Consider the following 15,760-nt stretch of genomic DNA (forward strand, 5'->3'; position numbering starts at 1 on the left):
GCCGCCCAGCCAGCGGCCCCCCTCACGATGAGATGTCAAAGTCCGGGAGGCTGCCGCTCGCCCCTCGCGCTTCCTCCCTCGGATGTGATTTCACCCGAGCGTTGGCCCCGCCCTCGGCCCTGATGCAGAATTGAGCTGCGGCCCTAAATGGCGATTCATTAGTAAACATGAAGTGGATTACTGTAGTTTAGCCCTGCTACCCATGCGTCGATAACAGGCCCTGATTGCTTTGTAAAATGTTGCGAGCTGCTCGCGAGAGCTGTGCCACTGTATCTGCAGCGTGCACATATAAAGATAACAACACAATTCCCCTATCAGTTGACCTGGTTTCTCTTCAGTTAGCAGGCTCCAGCCCCCAGGGTGCAATTGAGAGCGCCTTGGTCCGATACTGGATACAACAGAAAATGCCAGGCGCGATGCAACAATCATCATCCCCTGTGATTTTGGCGATTTTTCAGGAAGTGAGCTACCACTGCTACATTATTCAGCCTCTGTCTCTCAGACAAGAGAGAATGGCATTAAAGTTAATTTCAGCGCGGCTCCAGCTGGTGCTGTTGCATGCAAAACGAAGCGGCGTTGTTATGTATTTTTATTGTAAGAGGAGAGGCAGCAAAAAAGCCCGTTGTGAAGTGTTTGTTTCCCTCTCTTGACTGGCTTTAACCCGGCCGGGCTGCAAAGCGTGGACGCGCTGTGAGGTCAGAACTGATCGATCCGCTTTGATATTTTATAGACCCCACTCGGCTTCACCCAGAATGAGCTGCCCAGTATTTTCCCAGCGCAGGATTACTAATGTGATCCACCCGTGGCCACCAGAGATCTTAAACAAACAGACGTCATCAGCAGCAAGACAAGGACACACACACAAACACACACACACACACACACACACACACACAAACAAATCAGGCCGCAGCAATTGACCTCCACAGTTAAACGCCTTACAAAACAGAAAACATCGCAAAACATAAACTGTGAAATTTTTACCGCCTGTAACCATCTTTCTTTGTAGTTTTTACTGTCACATTATCCCGAAACATCTGGGCCAAGAGTGTGTGCCACTAAACTGTGTGATCCAACAACACAGGCAGGGGGGGAAAAAAACCAAAAACACATCAGCCATACTGTGAGTTTCACAGGTGCTGGACTGGATCCAAATTGATACCAATTTTTCAGAGTTTGCAGACTCAATAACACTTAGAAGGATACAGGAAAACAACAGCGCCGGACATGGAGGGGAGGTCTGGCAGATTACAGGAGATTTGTCGGCCCCTGGGAGTTCTCGCTCAGCTGATGTTGACAAAGCAGGGCTGATGGAGGGTGGTGGAGAAAACAAAAAAAAAAAAACCTTTTGGAGGAGAAGCCTGCTCATGTACTCGGGCCTGTGCATGATACATTTTGAACTTTCTTTGTCTTTTTCCCTGTCAACACCCTCCCCCACCCCCAACTGCTCTTGCACCAAGGGTAGAACATCAATGAATAATTCATCAGTCAAATCCAAAAATCTATGAAATAAAATCATTTGTTGCCCTATAGTGTGCTTGACAGAGAGATTGTTTATAAGGGTGGTAAAGCAGGACTCGAGCGTTGGTAACAATCAATAGTCTGAGTGAATCCCGAGGCCCCTCGCTCGTTGCCAACGCACATCCAGACTGAGACATCAAAACAGCTTTTGGTTTTTCTATCCTCTCGTTTGTTTCTGCGCAGCGTTCTCCAGCCAGATGGGCAGTTCAGACCATCTTTCATTGGTCGTGTTTCTTGCATTTGCATTATTTATTCCTGCATTTAAAAAAAAAAACAAAAAAAAAACACCCTTCTCTCCACATCTTGAGGTTGTCATTAGCCGCAGTGTGTCGCGGCGACGCTGAGAACAATTAGGATAATAACGCCGTGACCGATCGTAATGGTGATAACGATAATGAAGAGATAATGATAAGAAGGGATGGAAATGACTGTAGCATGAACTCCACAACAGACAACAACACACTTTTCTTTACACCAACAATAATAATAATAATTATTATAATGATGATGATGACTCATAAATCCCCCCCCCTCCCCCCGTCATCCGGCGTTCCCTTCACCCCCGCTGCTGCTCATTAGAAGCAGAAGGTCAGCCGGTCATACTGCCACGAGTAACAGAGGAGATACTCGTACCTGAGTACTCAAAGTGTAGATGGTCTGGTTTTTGATTGATTGATTGGTTTGTGATTGATGTCACCAAAAAGAAAAAGCAGAACATCTTCTCATCCAGGAAGCCATGAAATGTTTGTAACGTGAAAAATGATCCCACAAAAAAAAAGGATCAGAATTATTATAGTTGTCGATTGACTAATTGAATAATCTGCTAATCGTTCCATCTGTTGTTGTGTAGTCTGTCGGATAGTTTCATTTGTTACGAGGATCATATTTTATAAGACCTTCACGTGTTTTCTTTGCAGAAGTCGTCATTTGTAAAGTAACGAGCGCTCTCTGGTAGAGACGAGATGTAGTCCAGTAGAAGAAGAACGTGATGTGCGAGAACATCAGATGTGAGAGTAAATGTACTCGGTTACATCCTCAGACTCTGCAGCCTGTGAGCGGTGAAAAGTTCCCCGAGCCGATGACTTATTAATCTGTGAACTACACGTGAACGGGCCTGTGCACTAATGAGGACTGATTAAAGAGAGCGAGGAGACGCGTGTGGAGAGACAAGAGTGTCGAGTGAAGGGAGGCAAAGGAAGACGGACAGAAATAGAACTGTGGAAACCTTTTTTTTTTTTTTCTTTATCAGGCTGTCTTTGTGTTCATCCCCTTCGGCCTGTGCATGAACTGTTGGGTTGCAATCACAATAAGAGTCGCTGGATGGAAATAGTGAAGGAGTGAGACATCTTACCTTCTTCCCATCTCTGTTATGCACATGTGCACCTCTCAACAGAGATGGGAAGAAGGTACGATGTCTCACTCCTTCGATCGGACATGTGCAAGAAAACGGTGGCGGGCAAAGATGTTTATGAAATGAAACATTTCAATCAATCGCAGATGCCAGAATTCACATTTTCCAATATGCATTTGTGTCTGTGATGCATTAATTTACCTTGCAACTAAATAAATAGTGAATTAAACTAATAATTCTACTGTTAAACAATGAGATGCTTTGTTCTGCAGTTGTTCGGTGTAAAGCAGATTTTCCTATCCTGGTAAAAATCTCTCCACCTTCAATATTTTAACTTCGCAAGGTTGTGCAACAAAACATTTCCTTTATTACTCGAGAACAACGTCCTTGTTCACAACACTTCCTCCTTCTCCTCTCCTACTTCTCAGAAGGAAACATCTTTTGCTCTGCAGTTACTTCATAAATTTAGATTTCTGCACCCAAAAGAAATGCGTTTATAAAATGTGATGTCTTGTTCTGAATTTAGCCATCGAACAGTTTATACAGCTGGAACAAGGAGTCAATCAATCCCTCACAAAACCACTCGGCAGCTCTTTTTATTATCATTTTTCAAGCCCAAATGTAATGATTTATTACTTTTCCTACGCTCAGTACATGCTGTACATTTTCCTGATTATACCTGCGTACTTTTACTTGATTAAGAAGTATTTTTACCCTGTGGTATGTTTACTTCAAGTATCTGAACACGTCCACCTCCATCACTGGAGATTTGTAGCAAACCATGGATAAACAAAAAAAACAGCCTGTCCACATACTTCTGGCCACATCATGCAATCAATGAGCAGCCATGTTGTGGAGGTCAGAGATCAGCGCCGCTGTGCGTCTGTTGCTGTGCTGCGCTCCTTGTTTGCTCCCTCCCACCTCCAGCTTTTAGCCCTCGCAGCAGAGAGCGAACATCGTTTTCTCTTTAAATTCAACAATTAAAGCGGAGCAGCGTTATGAGAAAGAGGAGAGACCACCGAGAATCCTCCCGTCAGGGGAGGAGGGGGGAACGCTCTCCCTACTGTATGTAGGTGTGTATACATTCTGTAGATAGAAATTGGCCCTAATCGGCCCCGTGGCTCCACAACAGGGAAAAAAAAAAAAAAGAGGAATCCACTTAGCAGCGTGGCTAATTTGCATAGCTTTGAAGAAAACAGGGTCTGTGTTTAGTCAGCTTAGATGGCAGAAGCAGGAAGAACGTCGGAGTCTGACTCTCAGCGGGAGGCGAGGCAGCTGGCTGACTGGCTGGTTTGACGGCGAGGCTGGATGGATGACTGGCTGGCTGCACTTTGATGTGCACGGCCTCGCTCATCATCGCATACTGTGTTTATGGAGGTGCACAGAAACCGGAGCTGGTCGGGTTGTTATGCATTTAAGAAGCAAAAATATTTTCTCCCCCCCCAAAAAAAAACTATTTAATTTGTTTGCTGCTGACAGGAAGGAAAGAAGAAGAAGAAGTTAAGCAGCGTTTAGACCATTACAGATGATGAGGGAGTAAAAAAATAAAAACATGGAGCTGGAGGACAATTAATTATTATCATCTCTTAACCGTCGGCTGAATCACATTATGATATAGTTTAACAAAGTGTTTATGTTAAAAAAAAGTCTGGTTTCAGGCTCTAATACTAATGATATTGTGCTACAACGCTGTTTATCAAGTGTTTACCTCTGAAACAACGAGCCGACGAGCCGGCTAACTTCTGGATTAGTCACATCGAGATAAAATGATTTAATTCTGCATCTTCTAGACTTTTTGCTTCATATGTTATGAAAACCAAACGAGTCATTTCACGGGTGGTTGTGAACGTGTCCACCGCTTTAAACATGTTTGTGCAGCTCAGATCAGCAGGATGCAACACGTCAGCTGGTGAAGCTAGCTGCTTCCTCTTGTTTACAGCTAACATGCTAAGCTAAACATCTACAGAGCCACATGAAGCCTTTTATTAATTATCTGCAGTCTGATCAGCATCACAATCAGGTCACATCTAAAGGCTTCCTGAGGACAACTAGTGTCATATTCTGCTATGAAATATGTAATCGCCATTCCAGAGGTGAACAACACCGACTCTGCCGCGCTGATTTCTCATAAAAAGGCTAATATATCAGCCAATCATAACACCCGGCGTCTCCCTCTGTCTGCTGACCTCCTGTCTGCTGTCTCCGCGTCTCTTCCAGCACGCCGGACTTTGATTTAAGATCTCTGCAGCAGTTTATGGTGTATATATCCTAAATGGACATTTTAATAGGCTTTTACTTTCTTTCTTTCTTTTTTTTTTTTTTTTTTTCTCTCATTGTATTGTGCAATGTAAGCAGTGATCATAAATTATAATAATTATAATTTGTTGCTGCCGGCTGAAAAACCTCACACAGTATCTCTGAAATGTCAAGTTTTCACAAAGGGGGGAAACAGCCTCGTTCAGACGCTGACCGCCGCCGCCGCCGCCGCCACCGTGTGAGGAGCTGAGAGGATAATTAATAAATGTTTAGACTTCAGTTTTTGAGTTGCTCTCTCTGCCGTTTACAGACGCTTGCGTACCTTCAAGTACAAACATCACATTTTGGAAAATAACTGCAGGATTTCTGTTTTTTTCCCCCCCCGACGTCTTCTCCTCTGGACGGTCTTAATGAGCTCACGCCGTGCAGCCCAAACATCGCTCAAAAACCCAAACAACATATTTAATTTCAGATTGTAGTCGCAGAAGTCCGCGAGGATGCCGAATATGTCAAGCCGGGAACCACAGAGGTCTTTACAATGATGCGCGAGACATCTGGAATATTTCCATTTGTTGAAATGGTGCAGCAATAAAACACTGAGTGTTTGGCCTGAATATTTCATTAAATGTAAACATCATAAAGCTTCGATTAGGAGCTGAAACAACATGATACAGAATACTATAGTGCACATACAGAGAGGTGCTGCCAGACAAGCACACTGCGGGTGAAGGAGACTTCTGCAACATCACGTCTGTTTACAACAAAGAGGAAAGTGGATGTTCAGGGAGTTTGTAGCATCTGTTGCTGCAAAAAAAGCTGCAATGTTTAATTTTTTTTTTGTTAAAAATTCAAAAATTAGCTTCAGTTATCAGCAGAATGTGAAGGGATAACACTTCTACTGAAGTTAGCATGCTAACCAGCTAGCACAGAGCCTTAAAAACCTGAAGCTCCTGTGCTAGCTGCACGGCTAACTGAGCTAACAGTAGCTTCAGTCATGGAAGTATAAACACAGTACAGTTAGCAGCTTCCAGCTTCCTCATGTGTGTTTAAGCGTCATGAGTTTTAGCTCAGCAGAGACTTTTATGTGTGTTTGTTTTTGGTTATGTTGCTGCCGACAGGATCAGAGTGTCTCCACCCTTTTCTGTTTACTGCTCGCTCCCACGAAACCCCCTGGAGTGCAGCGAGCGCTCGCAGGTTCGAAGGCCGGGCGGCTCCTTCACGTATCTCTAAAACCCACCTCACAACGAGCTGTTTATTGGCTGTCAACAAATCAATCAGCGCTGATTGGAGCCAATCATTTTCTCTCCCTGACAGTGTGTGGGAGGGCAGTCTGTGTTAGTAACCAGTGCGATGTAGTTCATTACATTTGGGAAGTAAAAGCCAAACGCTGGCGGCAGGCGACAGTCGGACTGTCTCGTCGTTCGCGGTGACGTATTGTTGTTTTCTCAGGATAACAAAACTGAGAACATCTGCATCCGAGCCTGCTCCCCTTTCTCTCCCTCCTCTCGATTTTTTATTCATATTCAGCCCTCTTTGCTCTGGAAACAGCCATCAGGCTCAGAGGCAATTTACAGTACCTTTGAACACGTCCTTAACGGTACCATCATGCGTCCATCAGCGCCACGGCGAACACGATTTTATTACTCAATTTGATTCCATACAAGGTTCATTCCCCACATTTTTTATGCATCGTGAGCTTAGCTCAGGCAGAAAATAATCTGGACAGCGAGGGCTCTGTATTACGGTTCAAACAGGATAAAGCACTGACAAATTTCGGACCGGAGGACTAGTGAGCGGGGAGGACAGGGAGAAAGAGAGATTAAGAGCTACACCATTATTTACCTCCTCCTCTGAGGTGCAGGATACTCTGTCGTTTATAAATGTTGGTAGCTGTTATTGGTTACCTTGCAGGCTTTTGGGGAAAGAGGAAAGGAAAATGAAAAAAAAAAAAAAAGAAAGGAGAGAAAAAAAAAAAAAACTTTGGGAAAGACCCAGGAGGGGGTTCGATACAACTTTAATAATGCGTAGCAGGAGCTAAATGAGCCATTCTGCGGTACTTTAAGACGTCTTCCCTCCACCCATCCCCCCGCCTCGTCCCCCCTCACGGTCTCAGGGCCTGAATTATTAAAAGTGTTGTTTTCCCTTATTGCATTGCAGCAATGTGCCTCGTTGCTAGAAGTGAGCAGCGCATTCTGGAGTTTGAATGCTTAAAGCGACCCTACCTCCAGCAGCAGAGCCGGGGGAGGAGGGCCGGAGAGCCGGAGGGGCACACAAACACACACACACAAACACACACAAACACACACAAACACATGTATCTAAATAACAACCGTCACCTATAATGTGGACATCGCGCCCGGACGGGGTTCTGTGCTCGGATATTAAATAGGCTGTAAACAGAGAGCTTTGTGAAAAAGGATCTAATCGTGGTAAACTGTTTTTCATTACAGCATGTAGGGCTGCAGCTAACGAATATTTCCATTATTGATTAGTCATTAAAGAAATATTTCACCGCTGGAAAGACGGCACACAAACTGAGGCCGTCTCTGCAGCAGGAAGACACGATTATTATTTTATATTTTTTGTAAATTGGTGCTCCGTAACCAGAGAAAAACAGAGAAACGGGACTGTGGCGTTCCCTTCTGAAGAGAAAGGTAGAAAAACCTACGATAACCACAATGCACTGCAGCGCACAGGACAGATTAACACTGATGCTGATGGGTGACGCACGACAGGCTGGATGGTGTTCGGTGTGTTGGTTTGTTGTGCGTTCAATAAAATAAGATTCTGATAACAATGAACTGGATCAGGGTTCATGTTGGATCAGTACAGAAACAACATGGCGGCCTCCTCCATTATCTCTGCAGCAGCGACGGCTAATGCTAAAACATTTAATTTCAGAAGAGAAACGAGCACAAATGTAATCTCGGTTAATAGATTAGGAGAACTGATGTACGGTTACAAAATACGGAACATGTATCCCAAGATTCTTTGTGCGCCAGAAAAAGAAGAAAGAAAGACAGAAAATGGCGACATCGCGTGGCGTAGATCGTCACTGTCGCGGGCCTGGGTGGCAGAAATCATGACGTAACGGCTGACACAGTTAACAAGGTCCCTCTGAAGGACTCGCCTTCGAAGACCACAGAGACCAGGTCCTCCAGAGGACGCAGAGCCTGAACTGAGACACAGACATTGTTTTGCAGCAGTAGCCTCACATGTGGTTGTAGCTAGTTAGCTTGTAGCTGCGTTCTTCTTCTTTCTTGTGATGGATGGCGAACGGTGTTTGCACGATATCCATGTTTCATTTTTTAATATCATGATAATCATCGATATTGCTAAACCACAACACCCCGGATACAAAGCTGACTGCAAAGTTTAAGTCTATAAAACACTAGAAGTAAAAAAAAAAAAAAAAGTGAAGTCAGTTATTTGCAAAAACCAAAACAGTTTCTCTTCAGCAGTTAAACTGGAGCAGGTGGAGCAACTATTTTATCAGCTTCTTCATCCAAATCAATTAATTTTTACACTCACAAAAAAAACGAGTGGAACAAAGTTGCCGTCTTGTTCATGTCCTATCAAATCCTTTTCTCTTTCTTTCAACGTGCAGACGCTCAAATATAAAAACTTTTCCTGTAGGTTTTATGAAAACTAGGTTTTTAGGACTCAAATATCGTCAGAAACAACTTCCTGAGAGCGTCGGAGTGAAATCAGCGCATCATCTCTGATGTAACGACTGTCGGTGCCGAGCGATCCGACTCACTCCAATTTCTCAAGTTTATCCCAAAGTATAAATTTCTGTTTTCTTCTTCTTTAAAAAAAAAAAAAAAAAAAAAGTTTGGAAAGTGGTGAAGTTTAAGGTTCAATATCGGCATTTAGAATAATTTATAAGCAGATTGAATCCTGACATATTGGTAGCAGCGTCAGCCTTGAGATCTGTCGGCCGAACCCTCCATGTGTGTTTGAGATAAGAAGCTCTGACTCGCAGCCAGAACAAAATTGAGCCGGACTCGACCGGGCATCGCTCGCTTAATAAAACAATACGCTCCTCCTCTGCTTCTGCTCTTGCAGGTATTGTACATGTTAAATAATTTGACGCCTGTAGTTAAGCACCTCGTTCTGGAACATGAGACAGTGAGGGAATAAAATAATAAAATAAAAAAAAATGTAGATAATGCAAAGTAGACTGCAGGTTGCATTCCTCCACCGCCCTCCTCCACCCATGCACACTTTAATCACACAATTAATAATTAATCAGAGGTTGGGCTCAATGCTGTCGAGTCTGCAGATGAGAGAACACCCAACTGCTGAGCAGAGCCCTAAAAAAAAAAAAAAATAAAAAAGCAGGATTAACAACCAAAAAAAAAAAAAAAAAAAAGGATCATTAACAAGCTCATCGTGAACCAATAAGCCACACATCATCAGTTTAGGTTCGATTTTATTAAATGGAAGAAAACTGCAGATGCTCCAGTTGCAGCGCGAATATGCAGCGGAATCAATTTTTTATAAACAAAAATAAAGAAATGAAAAAAAAATAAAAACCTTCAGCTCTGCAGAGTTTATGAGGGGCTGATGGTGGTTGGAGGAGGGGAGCTGTCTCTTCTATGTGACATTTTCTACATGCAGATATGGATAAATGTGATGATGATGTGCTCTGCATGTAAACACCGTTAATAACTGCACAACTAACTGCTGATGGAGGGAATAGGTCAGGGATGTGTGTATTTAACCGTGTTATCTAACAGCCGACGCATTGATTCCAAAAACGTGCTCGGCTGCTGTGGGACTGACCACAACACACACACAAAAAAAAACAAACAAAAAAAACCCAGCAGAGATCGCTTTGTGCAATTTATTTATTCCCACTGATGTATTAAATATGTTTCCGATCGCGTCAGCAGAGAGATCAAGAAGTCGTTGCTTTATATCCTCCTTTTTCTTCTTCTTTCCTCCTCTTGCATGTTGCAGCAGAGTGTTTACCCAGCTGTAATTACAACATGCACCATGACCTCATTCTGCTGTGTCAGTGGCTGTAATGTATAGCTCCCCTTGATCTTAAACTGCAAAGAAAAATGGTATGCACTTATTTTCAATATGCTGACTACATTCCCGGCATTTTTTTTTTCTTTTTTTTTTTTTAGACGTGGCCGTGACGGCGGATCAGAATTTGATATAAGCGCCGCTGCTCCTATTCGTCTGACAAGGTCTCTCTCTCTCTCTGCCTTAATATGCATTCAATAATGTGAAATGATATTAGCTGTAGGAGCTCATTGACTGTGCACTCGGGGTCTCGCCGTGTCTCTCCGTCTCTGTCTGTGTCGTGCTCTTTATCTGTTCCTCTTCCTCACACACACACACACACACACACACAAGAAATGGAAAGAAGAAGAGGAAGAAGAAGAAGAGGAACCGCGGATAGCAACAGCAGCAGAGCAATCACACTGAAGAAATGCCCCCCACGCCTGGCCCATTAATAACAGTAATACGCACACCGCGCCCAAGCCAGCACTGCCGAAAGCACCACTGACACTTTAATGGGCATTTTTTACTTTTGTTTTTAAATAATGCATGTGCTGCTTGTCAGCACTGCTTCACTCCACCCCTGGTGCGCCTTTGCAGCGTTCCTTTGTGCAGAAATTACAATGGGGACCTGTGTTTTCTGTGCTGTCTGCTCCATAAGCTGCATTCATCACATACATGGGGATGGCAGCACGCACTGCATCACACTCCTGGGGACGAGTGTGTGTGTGTGTGTGTGTGTGTGTGTGTGTGTGTGTGTGGGCATATGTGCATGTGTGTTTTGTTTGCAGAGGCCCTTCATTGGCACTGAGCTAATTAAGAGTGTCTTTGAGAGGGTGAACTGTGTGCAGAGGCTCAGCGGCAGTGGACACGACTTCTATAGGAGGTTCATCGTTTACATCCTGCAGCAGGTTTGACAGAACGCCAGCGTCGCACCTGTCAAGTACGCGTCGTTCAAACTGCAGTTATTTATTCCCACCCCTGCTTTTTGATTTCAAGCCCTCCTATAGAAGCAGAGTAATCCAGGAACGGTTCCCTTCCAGCAATAAGGAAACAAACAAACGTACATATATACTGGTGTTAATTCATCGCTGCACGTCGTCAGCAGCTTCACACACTGAGGCCCTGACGAAACAAACCCTGACAGCGCGGCGCTGCTGTTGTCGTCTTGTATCTGTTTAACTTTCGGCCGACTTCCTGTTTACCTGAAGCGGCTGTTTGTGAAACACTCATAGGTGTGAAGGTGACAGGTTTTATCTGTCCCGTGTGATTCATTCGGCCCAATCCTGGATGTGTTACCCGATTTAATTTCTTTGTTACAACGCAAATATTTCAACCTGCAGAAGACTTGCAGGTAATAAATCCCAGGAGCAGTCTGACTTTTCTAGTGTGATAAGTTTGTGGAACAGCTGTTTTTTCCCAAATTACCAAATCAGGAACCACAATGAGCAGCAAGAAACAAATGTCCTGCAATCAGTTTTAGGCGATACACATTTCTGTAGGTGGGTTACGATACGGCTGCATGTTGGCTGCTATAAATCCCAATAAACCGTCTTGATTCTGGATGAGGAGGCAGTTTGTTATCTCGTGTGGGGAGAGATCCAACAGAACAGTGAAACCATATAGAAAAATAACAGGAAAACATCGAAACATCAGCATGTTTGTGCCTCCTGAAGTTGCTCAGCTGTCTTGGGGAGAGAGTAACTGTAACTGCAGTCACAGTATTTTTATTCCTGGTGTGTAATTTTGCTTCTTGATGCTGTCGGGCGCCTGCAGCTCACCTGCCAGAGCGTCTTGTAAAAAAAAAAAAAAAAAAAAAGGCTGAGTCCTCAGCGGCGAGTTCGATTGTGACCCGAGGCGCTCTGCTGCACGCCGTCCTCTCTGCAGCTGCCCCGACTAATAGCGAAGACCCATAAAGCCCAAAACAATAAAAAAAAAGAAGTAAAATGATCCTTTTTAATGTGACCATGAAGCATTTTCACACATTTTTTTTTTATTCAGATTTTGTCATCGTCGCCATCTTCACACTGCGCTGTATCACCGGCTCGCCTCGCTGTATTGATTGCAGACGAGCAACCTATCTGTATTTGTCATTACATGTAAGGTCAATAAACCTCTGAGATCAATATTTATAACAATCGATGATGCATTCTCTGTTATTTCTCTGCAATTATTTCCTTTGATTGAATTTGCCCTTTTTCTCTCCCCCCCCCGCTCAGCTCAGCTCAGCTCAGCTCGGAGTCTTGTTGTTCCTCGTGGCCGTTGCCCCTCCGGCTGCTTCCTGTCCATTTAAATGACGCGGCCTGTGTTTCTCTGTCTCCCTGTAGGAAACACGTTGTGTAAGTCAGGAAGCATTGCTGTCTTCGGGAACGTGGTGTACAGCGGACTGCTGAACGATCACCTCTGGCATTTGGGAGTGCCCCTCTTTACAAGACTGGTAAGAGCAGCCGGCCCCTGTGTGCACACTTACCTCCATTTTGTCAGAAGAGTTTCGTGCAGGTTTGTTGAACCCAAACAGGCTTCGAGGGGGCAGAATTCCCCGACGTCGCTAATGGGCTGCTTTTGATGCCTGCTCTGTTGACATGTGTTAGTGGAAGTTAGACTACAGGATGTGACAGCCCTCTGCTGCGGATGTACGAGGAGGGCAGCCCTCCGATAATCTTAGCATCTTATTCCAAGTCTTCAGGTGGAAACGTCCCATGTGAGGAGCCGGATTCATGTCTCCCCGGCTGAATCCGGCCCGGTGTTTACTTTTCACACTGAAAATAAAATTTGAAAAGGAAAAAAAGGGCCCGACTAAATAATTCATGGAATTCAGTTTTATGGCAACAACTTAAAAAAATGATAAGGCTTTAATTAAGAAGCGGAGCAGCTGAAGCCTCTGTTAAGAATTAATGATAAATGTCTATCCCTAATTGTCAAAAGGGGAAACTGAATGTTTGTTTTACGCTCGCTCTCTCTGGCGCCGCGATGTGAAGCTCAGATTCTTGTGAGCGGTAATAAACCAAGAGGATCAGAGACAGATTTTCCTGGAGAAACAAGAAAAATTCAGCACAGCACTTTTTCTTTTTTTTTTTTTTCCTCCTTTCTTCTTTTTCTTTCTCCTGCCTGTTAATTACCCTCTTTCTAAGCGGGTCGCAAGTTTTCATCAATGTTTATTATTGATTAAATCTGTCGCCGTAGCTGTCATTTATGAGTCGGGAATTACTGTTGATTGGTGCACAAGGGTTGCATATAATTGGGTTACATTAAATAGATAATTCAGCTGATCTCATAAATGTCTAATGTGAAGGCTTGTTTGATTATCAATTAATGTCAAACGGAGACGCGAGAGGCTGTTAGGATTCCAGTTGTGTCTGCGAGAGGCGAAGCTTCACAACTGTAAGAACCTGCAGCTCGTACAGTGAAGTATAAATATAAATATATATTAATATATAACACACGAGCTAATGAATTTATGCTCCGACACACTGAGTGCACACTGCAGCCAGTAAACAAGTCTCTGAGAGATGCAGCAGATGATTAAGACATCAGAGCCGTCAGCTGACAGAGATTTGGGCTTTCAATTAACCAGGAATGTATCTGTAGGTTTTTTTTTTTTTTTAGTCGTAAAGGGACCGAAGGAGGAAAAATAATTAAACTCTTATATTCATAGTTCAAAAGTCTCCTCATGGCACCTTTTTAAAAAGCAAAGGAATTTAATATAATGGGACGACGACCACAGAAAGAGTTTTTTCTCCATGAAATTAACTCTCAAAGATCTGGAGCGACTCTCGACTCTCCTGCACCGGGTTTGTTTTCCAACCGTCGATTCAGGAGAAGTTTCAGTTCGGCTCACCGGAAGTCCCAATTTTATATCTGCATAGATCAATGCAGCAGAATCTAAACAAATATGGTGTTTTCTCACCTCGTTAACTGAGACAGAACCTCAGGACCCTCCGTCCTCAGCGCCATTCATCATGATATCATGCTCTGGGTTTTTTTCCAGTAAAAACAGGAGTAATCCTAAACTTAATCTACTCACCATGTAGATGTACCCCAGAAGAAGTAAGTAAAAAAGGTTATTAAAACACTGCAGAAATGTTCAATGAGCGAACAAACTCTGTGGGTTTCCTCGGTGAGTTCACTACGGAGGCCCTGAACGTCCAAACAGATCCTGTGCGATACAGCTGGAAACCTGAGGAGCTGCACCTTCATGAGTTTTTCAGAGCGTATGGAGACGACGAGCGGTTCAGAAGCTATTACACATTTAACAGTAGCTATCTTTAGCCGCCGGGAGCATTAAAGGAGCAGTCCGTATACGTTATATATGTGGAGTGAACGTAGAATTTGTGGCTTTGTTAGTACAGTACTTCAGCAAACATACTGTGTTACATCCATCAGGCTGTTAAGTATGTAGTTGTGTTAAATAGACACAGCCGGGTTGCATTGTGGGATATGTAGTGCTCTCAGGGCCTGACCCCTTGCTTGGAGTAACAGTCGGGATATTTCGTCCGCCGCTGCTTTAATTTCATCTGCTCTCTTTTTTTTTAATCTGTCTGCAGTAATTCCGCTCTCTTCATGGGAGTTCAGACTAAACTGCTGGTGTTCGCCTTTGAGCCTTTTTCTCCACAAATGATGCAATTTGTGTCAAAACCGTGCCTCTTTCCTCTCACTTATAAATTAGTAACAGCGGAACACACAGGAGTCAGACGCAGACGGCGGGAATCAGTGCGATGGCTTCTTTATGAGACGGATGGACGTGGATACGTGCGTATATATTTTAAAAAAGAAAAGCTTCAAAGAAAATCACATTACAAAGACACTTCTTCCTCATGGTCGTCATTAGCGAGCGAAGAACAGAATCCGGCACAGACGCGGACACGCAAAGACGGAAATAAATGTGAAATAGAGTTCAATGAATAAACAGTAATTACAGTGTAACACAAACAAGGTGTTATGCATAAAAGTGAGGCACAGCATGAAAACACTCTAATTTAAAGTCCCCTCCAGTCAAAACTGTGTTTTCTTCTCGCTGAATGTTTGAGCTTCACTGTGCAGAGTGATGTATGCGCAGACTTCAGCACTAGAAGGCTGTTTTCATATTTACTGCTCAAAGTGTAAAATATGTTCTTGTTCGAGCTTATTGAAAATCAGATTTTTAAGAGGCGGGGCCTGTGAGTGTATCAGACAAAGCACATTTAAAAACAATGATCCAAAGTCGTTACAGCAGACCGGATGGTATCACCTTTTCTTTATTCCGCACATTCATACAAAACCTTACGTCTACATTACCCACAATGCCACTGAGTGACATCACTGGAGGCGATTTGTTTAAGTCCATGCAGCTTCCTCTGGAGCCAAAAACGCTTCATGCTACTTTCTTGTAAACACACTTTAACTTCCCAGCGGCTGCAGGAGGTTGTTTGTTACATCATCGTCTTTGGAAACCTTGATTCCCAAAGCATTCTCATCTTTGGCTTATTTGAGTTGTACGTGCACAATGATGTCATTACATGCAAAAACTAGCGGTGGCAACAGAAGGATTGTCCCTAAATGGCTGCAGGAGATCCTTGTTTGCATGATCCTGTTTCAATCTGTCTAGCATTCATTTCTTCTGCAGCAGAAAGTTCAGTG

The 15,760-nt window shown here is 43.6% G+C and overlaps 1 protein-coding gene across 6 annotated transcripts in view; it reads left to right on the plus strand.

The window, feature by feature from the left end:
* The window catches only part of LOC119014606 (RNA binding protein fox-1 homolog 3-like), a 422,323-nt gene that overhangs the window by 271,298 nt on the left and 135,265 nt on the right, over positions 1-15,760 (plus strand). For 3 of the 6 annotated variants that reach the window (XM_037089940.1, XM_037089936.1, XM_037089943.1), the window contains exon 1: positions 12,398-12,581. In XM_037089940.1, coding sequence (XP_036945835.1) covers positions 12,438-12,581 — 144 coding nt within the window. In that variant the 5' untranslated portion in view covers positions 12,398-12,437. Of the gene's footprint in view, positions 1-12,397; positions 12,582-15,760 lie in introns of those variants that run through there. The other 3 variants (XM_037089938.1, XM_037089937.1, XM_037089941.1) reach the window with 2 other exon arrangements.

The sequence above is a fragment of the Acanthopagrus latus genome, chromosome 23 (assembly GCF_904848185.1).
Source record: "Acanthopagrus latus isolate v.2019 chromosome 23, fAcaLat1.1, whole genome shotgun sequence".
Taxonomy (NCBI): Eukaryota; Metazoa; Chordata; class Actinopteri; order Spariformes; family Sparidae; genus Acanthopagrus; species Acanthopagrus latus.